The sequence below is a fragment of the Rhipicephalus microplus genome, chromosome 2 (genome assembly GCF_043290135.1).
Source record: "Rhipicephalus microplus isolate Deutch F79 chromosome 2, USDA_Rmic, whole genome shotgun sequence".
Classification (NCBI taxonomy): Eukaryota; Metazoa; Arthropoda; class Arachnida; order Ixodida; family Ixodidae; genus Rhipicephalus; species Rhipicephalus microplus.
In genome coordinates, this window is record NC_134701.1 from 130931407 (window position 1) to 130941852 (window position 10446).

The 10446-nt window shown below is 43.3% G+C and overlaps 1 protein-coding gene across 1 annotated transcript; it reads right to left on the reverse strand.

Annotated features, from left to right (window-relative positions):
• Nucleotides 1-4117: 4117 nt before the first annotated feature.
• Nucleotides 4118-8916, reverse strand: LOC142786256 (uncharacterized). Its single transcript, XM_075883916.1, has 3 exons — nt 8264-8916; nt 6156-6363; nt 4118-4593 (listed from the first exon to the last, which is right to left on the reverse strand). Exons 1-3 carry the CDS (start codon nt 8729-8731, stop codon nt 4202-4204), a joined length of 1068 nt encoding a protein of 355 aa, XP_075740031.1. The 5' UTR covers nt 8732-8916; the 3' UTR covers nt 4118-4201.
• Between the last annotated feature and the right edge of the window lie 1530 nt (nt 8917-10446).

Here is a 10446-nt window from a genome sequence, read left to right on the forward strand (position 1 = left end):
GCTGACGTGTTTTTGCTACGTCACGTCGATAGTGACGTTCGTGTCGCCAGGCTCAAGCCATATATACTTCGCCTTAACTAATGCTCCATGATTTGTACCCGGATGGAGCTACGCTTGCTGGGAGGATGATGTTGCACTAAAAAGAATGAGAAAGCTCGCTTAGATTGGAGGAAATTGACCTGACTGATCACACCCTGCGCAATCACTACAAATACTGTCAAAACACCAACCCTGCACTCGTGTGCATGTTTTCTTCCTGCAACAATATGGCTACTTCATCTGCTATTTCCAAATGTTCCATGCGTATGCTGCATGTAATTTCAGCTTTGGAACCTGTCTATTCTTACGGCAGTGTAATTGTGACCCTTGTCACTATTACAATACTCGGTCACGTCAACAAGCATGCAAAAAACAAATCAAAGCCTCCGCTTTGGCCTTTCGTCGGCCTCTGTTGTAGTCGAGGTGCACGTGTCCATGAATATTAGCCACTTCATTGTTGAGATATGAATTTTCTGGCCATGCTGGTGGTAAATTGTGCCAAGTTCGTTCATAATTTGTTTTCTTATGGTAGTGGTTGACACGCATTCAAGCTGCGAAATGCATTGTGCTTTGGCTATTTCTTTTAAGGTGTTGTGCATACCCAGCTTGGTCAAAAGCTAGATGAAATTTATTGTCTGTACAGAGTGTCTTCATTGCAGGGGCTATGATATATTATTGTGATACTAGATGTACCTGAAATTTGTTACATGTACTTAAGATCTTGAATGTCCCCGAGCTACTTCTCAATAAATCTAGTCGGTTAATTATGTGATAGACAATAAACTCAAGTATATTTACATTGCTTAGCTGGCTCTTGTTCAGATGTTGCCTCTTGCTTTCACTTTGTAGATCAACGTGTCTGGCTCGGCTAAAATAGTTTTCATTTTGTGGTCTCATGTGATACATTCTGTGATGCTTGTTGTACCTGAAATTTTACAAAGATGCTTTGTAAACCTTGAGTGCCCCAGCGGAGTAGTGACTTTAGTAATGAAATATGTGAAACAAAATAAAACAAAATATTTTTTTCACCAGGTTTATGTCACAATTTCATGCACACTTTGCAACTTTGAGTGAGCAATGAGTCTATCCTAGGCCATGATTTTTCTACTCCAGACTACTGTATGCTATTTCAAAACATCGACACTGGGTGAGATACTGAACAATCCTTCATTTTCACACAGCTGCAGAAACCTGCATAAAGTATACACATCTTTCAGCACCAAACAGATATACATCTATGCAACTGCAAACATCCCATCAAATTAAACATCAATGTAACCACAAATCCTAAAAATGCATAACCTAAAAGGCACAAAGTATTTTAAGGGCCTTTTTATGTGTGTTGGGTATGCGTGAACAAGAAAGATATGCTGAAACAGACATAACAGATGTCTTCAAAGTCGTGTACAAAGTCCAATCAGAAGCACTCAACAAGCATAATTAAGTGTGCCATCGGTGTGAAACTCTGCGTGGTGCGTAACTTTGATTGGGTGTCTCATTTTTGGCACTCGCTATTTCGCAGACTTAGCACAAGCAATCTTTGCAAAATATTTGACCATTATAGCCCAGCTATGTGCATCAAAATGGATATATATATCTGCATATTTTGCAAAATGGGCATAAAAGTTTGCTCTAAATACATTTAAGGTGTGTAACAAATAAATAAAAATTGGTTTAGAGCACGAGCATCGGCAGAGGATGCTGCTACAGGTAGTTGCACTCCTTCCACATAGCAAGGTGTCTGGCTCTCATCCCCGTATTTTCATTACATCGTGGTTCATAAAAAAAGTTGGAGATTTTTAGGAGTGGAGCGACCCGATAACACCACCATGATTAACTTGTCATGTGCATACACACACACACACACACACACACACCTGTAGTTCACCAAACTTAATCGCGGCCTTCAACAGACCATCCTACAATAGACTAATGGGAAAATGCAGACATGAGTAGCTGTTAGGTTCTGTTGGCACAACGAGCAAGTTTTGTTATTTTTGGAATGTCAGAGGCGTCTTCTAAACACTCCTTGAAGAACTGACACCACTAGAGAACAACTGCACTTAAATCAGAACATATAACACCTAAAAAGACAGAATATAACCTTCATCTGAAGATAAGTCATGAAGAAAGGCATAAGCTATATGCCTAGTGTCAGACAGTTGTGCACTACTTTGTTTTTAACATACTGTTATGTGCAGAGAGAAGGGATGACACAGGAGCTGATCTCATCAAGGTAAATTATGAAGAAGATGCCTAAAGCGAAGCACAGCAGCCAATAAAGGGTACCTTAGCCATTGGTGTCTAGCGGCTCAAGGATTTGTCATATCGGGCAACCTCCCAAAGATCGGGCTATAGGTGCCAGCACCGCACCCGCGCAAGTGTGGATAGGCGGTCGACGGCGCATATACAAATACTCGCAGCCGCGCTTCGTTCAGTGGCTCAGGGGCTGACACTATACTGCATTTACCACATGTACGCACATGTTCTCGCACCAGTGATAACATAAAAATCTTATATAAGAGTTCAGCAGAAAGCTTTCATCGATTGATTACGTGCATGACAGTGCTACAACAAAAGCCTGATTAATGAGACAAGCATGTTTTCTTTTTTTATTTACAAAAATTATTACTTCCTTCAGTGAGTCACTAACAATGACACATAAACGCTGAAGACAATGTAACAAAGATGAAATTTTCAGTTAAGTTACACGACATTACATATAAGGCATGCCGTCTGAATTATTTCCAATGCCTGGCTTCTTTAAAGCATTCTTAAATCTAAGCACACGGTTGCACGCGGTAACTCTGTTTTGAGTACAGTTTAAGTACAGATGTGTCACTGCTTATGTGGTAGTAATATTCCTATGTAGCGATACCACGGCCAAATAAACACAACTAAGGCTCCTAGCACGATCAATAAACTGCAGTGCTGTAATTGTACACCTACCAACAACACCCAAACGTATGGCCTAGAGCCTGTTTTTTTTTTTTTTTTGCTACTGAGTCTCTATAGTAACACGCTGGATTTATACACACTTTAATAGTCCTCATGTTTGGGAGGATGCCCAGAGCATTTTGTGATATGCTTGAAACAGAAAGCGGCACCCACTCTGAAATTATTCTGGTGAATGGAGGGTACAACGACAATAAACGGCACTTTGGAAAGTTGCACTCGCTGATCTTATTACAACGCATAAGCATTCGAAAAATAAAATGCTCTCGTACGTCGTTATAGGCATAGGTAAAACAGTTACACTCGCACTGACATGACTGGACAAACCACACTTTGAAAATTTCCAAGACGTACGCGCACATAGAAGCATGACGTGGCTAGCAGACGACGCACAGAGCAATCCACCAGGCGACGACATTGCTCGATCTCGCGGCCAATAGATTTCTGTTGGACTCCAGCAGAATCTGAGCTCTGGCACAGAGCCCGACTGCTTACACTAGTCCAAGGGCACATGAACGTTCTCTCAGCAGCAGCAGCACACCAGCAACCCACAGCCAAGAACAACAGGTGCTCAGGTCTCTGGTAGACTAAAATAGATGCCTTGGCTCATATCAGAAAACCCAACGACTGAGATGCATGGCCTGTCATCTTGCTGCTTTCCTACCTCAAGTTCTTCTTTTTTCAGTTTAATTTGCTTCCATCTCCTATCATGCTTTAGAACTATAGCCGGGGTTTTCTCCAAGTGGCATTTCATTTATTAATTCGTTTTTCTTCTACACGCCAGTGCCAGTTTTTCCTTCACTGTCCTCCACTGTCATATCACGCCCTAAAGTGGTGGTCTAAGGGCTAAGGTACACGGCTGCTGAGCCGCAAATCGTGGATCGAAACCCGGCTACGGCGGCTGCATTTCCGATGGAGGCGGAAATGTTGTAGGCCTATGTGCTCAGATTTGGTTGCACGTTAAAGAACCCCAGGTGGTCGACATTTCTGGGGCCCTCCACTACGGCGTCTCTCATAATCGTATAGTGGTTTTGGGACGTGAAACCCCACATATCAATATATCAGGGTCATATCACGGCACCCACTTCAATACAATACCATAACATCATTCGACACTAGACTTTCTGCACAAATCAAATGTTCTTGTGTATAAAAAAATATTAATACAGTAAATTGAAAAGAAATAAAATGAAAGCATAAGATTGCATCAGTTAAATGGAATTAAATAGTCACTGAGTGAGGGTGGCTCAAGGCCGAAGTACATAGACACCTGGCTGTCGTACAGGCAGGTGCGGCAGTTGGTGAGAAGTGTTGCGACCTTATACATCCTTCCCACTCTCTGACACGTCACTTTCAAGTTCTTGTGAAAGTCCACAAATGCAAAGTCTGCAGCCACTTTACCAAAGCCCCACTCAACAGCCTGGCGTACAGTGCTCATGCACTTGTTGAAGTGTGCCTGGTAGGGCTGCAAGCGGGCGCCTCCATAAGGCTTCAGGAGCAGAGGCTTTAATGGGTAGGCCGGGTCTCCATAAATCACATATTTGTTACCCCTGGCTACCTTGACAATATTTTCATAGAGCCTGGTGTCTTTGAGTATGCCTGCAACAAAACAAAAGGTGTCACAAGTTTTCTTATGCCAGAACTTGGCTGATGCATGAGTGTCAGTGCACAGCATTAACACAAGGTTCAGTGTCGACAGTATTTTTTGTGTCCATTTGTTGCAACATGGTTGTAAAGAATGGCAGAGAATGCCATGCTGGCTCTACACCGTGTCTTCTTCCCAGACATGCTGCATACCTGCATTTGACACCATATGCCATTTAAGCTAATCTAACAACTTTCTAGCAAAATAACTAATATTTCAGCTAAAACGTGAAAAGTTGGGAATTTCATTACACATGGCTGCAAGTGACAAAGTTTCCTTGAAGCCAGCTCCAAGAAAGGAGGTAATTTTTCACATTGTAGGATTTTGAAGCAATTTGGGCAAGTTAAATTTACCAGATCATTTAAGGAACAGTATACAGTGCAATTGATTAGATTATTGTGTGACAGATGTGAAAATACTATGTGCGACTTTTTTGCATGGCATGTAACAAAGAAATGTTTAGCTTGCACTGTAATCATCAGAATATTTAACTGCACCACCATAAACCCTATAAGAAAATAATAATAAAGAACTTTTTTAATGATAAACAATGGTTTCCCAGTAATGAGCGCAAGTGGAGTGAAGAATGCTGATGCAAACATAGTACCTGTATGTGGCCTGTAATGTTAAGTTAATATTGAAATCAGAACATTCACCTCCCGACTGTATTCCACAGTGGAGAAGTCTGGTTTCACGCTATTGCAAAATTTGGTGTACTGTGAAACGAAAACTTTGGTAGCTGGAATGGCATCTTGGCTTACATTGTTGGTAGTCACTATATTTACAGATGAATTGGTTGAAAAAGATCTTGGTAGTCACTATATATACAGATGAATTGGTTGAAAAAGATTATGCAAGATCAAGTAGCTTTCTTTCTCAGCAATCTGTACTTCATGCAACTGTCTGCATGAACACCCTTTGGAATGTCACTGACCATGTGGCATCACATTTAATTGCATGAATGCAATTATTTTAAGCTGACTGTGAAGCAGTGGTCACACACACAAAAAAAAATCCAGGAGTTGTACTCAGCCACACAGTCAAACATTAAGATGGCTTTTAGATGAGACTTATTCATCGATATTGTTGAAAAATATTTCTCAGAACTAACTCAAGTGAGTGGTATATTATTAGTAATTTATTCTCAATGCATGGGGAGTGGTGGCAATCGCAGCTACCTACCTACTGCGGTTGCTTCCTTCAGCGACTCTCCTAAAACTGAAACAGTGTTCTATGTGCTTGTGCCACAGAAGCTTCCTCATGCACTAACAGTGATCTTAGCCATATCTATTCACAGGATAGCTGCCTGCCGTCTGCAAGTCAAAAATATGATCTCGGTATGCTGACATTATACTGCCCTAGAAAAATAACAGTAACACTACACCAAAAGCTCACTGTTCAGCTAGGTTCTTAGCACATGAGTTACGACCTAGGTATGTTTGTGATATGACAATTCGCCATTTGACAGCTACAAGCAGAGTTTCTGCAAAGGCAAAATCTTACTCGCAGCACCTACCAGCATCATGACGCCTTCCCCTGAATGGGCCATCTAGCTGGCAAATAATTCCATTAGCGCACATAACAGCCTGATATTTCTGGCAATGGAAGCGCTTGTGCCCAGAGTAGTGCTCCTGCAGGAGCTTAGACGGCCGACAAATTCGTCGTGCCGTGCCATCTATGAAGCCCCAGCAGTTCTTCAGTGGAGCACCTTTCTGGTGCACGGCCTAAAAAGAATAACAAAAGAACAGATGAAGCAGCTGCCAATAGCATTTATGCACAAGTACAGTTTTCAGATATAATCTTAGTAAAAAACATTGTCCTTGCTCTTTTATTTGACATGGACAGCCGAGACACACGAACAAACAACAAGCGTGACCAAACGAAATATTCTCACTTGCCTTCTAGCTGTTCTTGTACTGGTTTTACGCTACTGTCTCCACCACCCACAGTGGAGGGCACTTTGCTTTTTACTCGTACCATAACAGAAAGCAGAGTTTCACTCTGTCTTTCAAAACTCTAAGGGGCATCAAAAGTTGAATCATTTCATGCCAGGCAGTGAATAAGCTAACTCAAAATAACAAATGACTTTCTTAGCAGTCGAGGAGTGCACATCACAGTGGCAGTTACAGTAACGGGGGATTGATACATAAACATCGACATTTCCCTTTTTGGACCAGGCTATATTCCAAAAAGGTAAACAGTGCCAAATATAACAATGATGTCTTTTTATTTTAGCAGTAACCATATGTGAGAAAGCAGTAGCAATTATTGTTTATGATGCTTGCTCCTTTTGTGAAGCACACTTATGAGTTTACTAGACGCATTCATATTCATAGCTTACTCAATGATAAAAGCAGACACAGCATGAGATTGGTGCTCAAGAACAAGCTGTGCCCAGTGCGTCAGTGTTGAATCCATTACTGACAAATATTTTCACTTAACATTTCACAAAGACGCACTGCAATATGCAATATAATTGAAGGGTGAATTATGCGTGCCTCTCCTAACTTACAGTTAGACTTGTGCTCGTTGAATTGAAAGGGCACTAAATGCAAATGTTTCATGTCACATTAGAAGGCCAACAATTAGGAGCACTTAAAGCATAAACATTATGCACAGTAGCAATTTAGTAACAAATATAAAGGTAAACGTAGAATGAGAAGCCAGCCGGAGTATTGGAGCTCACTTAGACTCACTCGAAAGATATATTTTGCTCTGGGCACTTGCTCCGATTCAGACTCGCCAAAAATTTTCCCCTCGGATTCAAAATGAGTAAGTTTTTTCTCCACTGCATTCACTTGAAATCAAACTCGCCAACTTATTGCTGAGACCAACCAACACAGATGCACAGCTTGACCAGAGTCTCGATGAGCCTCAGTGTGTTGCCACATGAGTCTGCTAGCATAATATTTCCTTTCTCAGTGTCACAGCTGTTTGATGCCAATATCTAACATAATGGGTGCTCTACTTTCAATCTTGTTCTTGAAACAAGTGTTACCGGTGCGGTAATATTTGTATTACATACATGGCTCACACGGAATACCGCTATGGATGAATCCGAACAACTTTATCAAGGATTTCCGGTGAAATAATTCGCACAAGAGGTCATTGCACTGCATTCTTGTGGTCTCATTGACCTGTTGTTTGTTGTTTTTTCGTGTGTAATTGTCTTCTTGCACAGTAGAAACAGGGTTGCAAAAGAATAAACAGGCTGCAAAAACAACACAAGCTGCCACATTTACATGTAATGTGATCGCTGGAATGGGCCCATGTTTGTCTGAGCTCAAAATTGTAGTACAGATGTATTCTCTTTTAAACTCGCTGCGACGCGAACTGAACATTTTAAACTTCGAGGAACGAACAGACGCATTTTAATGCATTTAACCAGCCTGAACCAAGGTTTTTACTGCAGCGTCCTGCTGTTATGCCGTAAAATCGCCAATTTAGTAGACTCGCAATGCAACAAAATTGAAATCAGTAATTGAAATAAACGTGGCGTATTTTGTCGTTTCAACTTTCATGCCAGCTACTATGAATATTCTGCCAGTTTTTGGACATGTTACGACTTTGCTTCGTATAAAAAAAAGTGATATTCGCACAAAATCGATCGACTTACATGCTTACCTGTGAAAACAGTTGCAGGTTCTGGAGGTTCAACCAGCCATGAACCGTGAGATCTGCAAGCAGGTGTCCAAAATAATATTCGATGTGAGACATTACTTTGGACACCACACTTGAGATCACGGAGCTGTGGCGGTTGAATATCGTCTCCAGGTCACAAAGTCGATTTGGATAAGCGAGGCGCCGCAGTGTCATACACAAAGCCTCGCGATCTGACACTCGGACGCACTGCGCACTCATCACTTCGCCGGGAATGAGCAGGCCAACAATCAGGTCGTCCAAATCGCCTTTGTGGAACCTGAAGTTACGATAAAAGGTGGTTCCATCGATGGCGTCGATATCAAACACGCCGTTCTCGTGAAGGTTCCTCCGCGGCTGCGGCTGTAGCAGATCCATAATCAGTAGATCGTCGATGTACTTCCACGGCAGATTTTGAGCCAGAAATGGATCTTGGAGCACACTCTTTGCCATGTCGACGACCACTTCTTTGCGAATGCGGCTAGCAGCTGACCGTTCAACCAGAGAGGCTTAGCCAGAGAGGCTTAGAGAATTATGCGGTGGCTCCTTATAGCCTTCTGCACGCAGCCAACTTTAATGGGTTAGGTGATTATATAGCACCAAAACACTTGATAACTTTACATGTTAAAAGTTATTATATTTGCGCCGCAGCGCTGGTTAAGTTTTATTTAAAAGAAAACGAATATGTGTGCATCCATGATCATCATCATCGGCGAACGTAAACTTTTACGAACGAACGTAAAGGTTCCCGTATGTGTAGCAAAACGCTGCTAAAACTCGGGCGCCGGTAACACGATAAACGTAAACCGGTAACACGGTAACGTAAAGAAGTATGCGTACAAGCTAAAACTCCCTAATGCCAGGAGCAGCCGGGGTGAACGCTTTTTCAGGCGGCGATAAATTCGAGCACTCATCACAGAAATATGCGCCCCAGTGTCACGCAGAAACAGCCAGGCCATCAACGTCGACGTCGATCAAATTTCGTCGTGTCGGCAGGACATTGAGGGGATCTGAGGTCAGAATCGAGGATGCAGCTTCATCTGCAGAAGCTGCATCTCTTAGTTTCCCGGACGGGGATTGAACGGCGAGGTCGGGCGTCATCGTAGAGGCGACGGGGCCGACGTGGCGCCGACGAACGGTTCTGGTGACCTCGGGACGACGGCGAGCGGTCGTGTGGCGTAGGAGGGCCATCGAAGGTGTATTGCTTGATGTCCCGGTTGTAGTCGTCCGTGCTGATTGATTGATATGTGGAGTTTAACGATTGAAAATTGTCATATGATTATGAGAGACGCCGTAGTGAAGGGCTGCGGACATTTCGACCACCTGGGGCTCTTACACGCGCACCCAAATCTGAGCATATGGGCCTACAGCAATTTCGTCTGATTTGAAAATGCAGCTGTCGCAGCCGGGATTCGATCCCGTGACCTGCCGGTCAGCAGCCGAGTACCATAGCCACTAGACCATCGCAACGGGGCAGTTGACGGTGTTCAGTTCAGGAGGCTGGAAAAGGCAGTTTCTGTCGGCGCGGTGAGAACTCGTATATACTGGTTTATGGGCGAAGACCAATGGTTGTGACAATACTGTGCGACGTAACCTATGCGGCGGCATTCAAAGCACATCAGCCGATCATCCGCAGTTCACCATTCGGCTGCAATGCGAGAGCGTGGATAGGACCGTTCCAGGGGCGATGATTTGGCACGAGGCGGTGACTTTGGGTGGAAGTCAGTTGGCCGAGACTGAGTGACGGTGCAGACAGCAAAGCCAAAATTTCCAAGCTTTTCCCGCACAATTGACTACACCAAGGAAACATGAGGTATCTGCGAATCGACGAGGCCGTTTGTGGGAAAAACAAATGTAATTGCTTCAATTTCCCCGACGGACGATTCGCGTAATTTCAGACGCAGTCCATCTTCGCAGGATGACGTCACAGTGGCGTTCACCAGTCGGGTGAGTGAATACGCCTGCTTTCAGTCAGTTCCCGCCGGCATCCCTAAATAATTTCGTCGACGTCAGCACAATTTCGCCACATGAACAAGTTGAATACGTCATCCGCTATCTCCTTGAGCGCGTGGCCAAGCTTGTCAGACTTCGACATGTCGTTGTCGACTTTGCGACATAGAGCCAGTACGCCCTCAATATGCCAGATATACGGCTCGGTCGACGTCTGG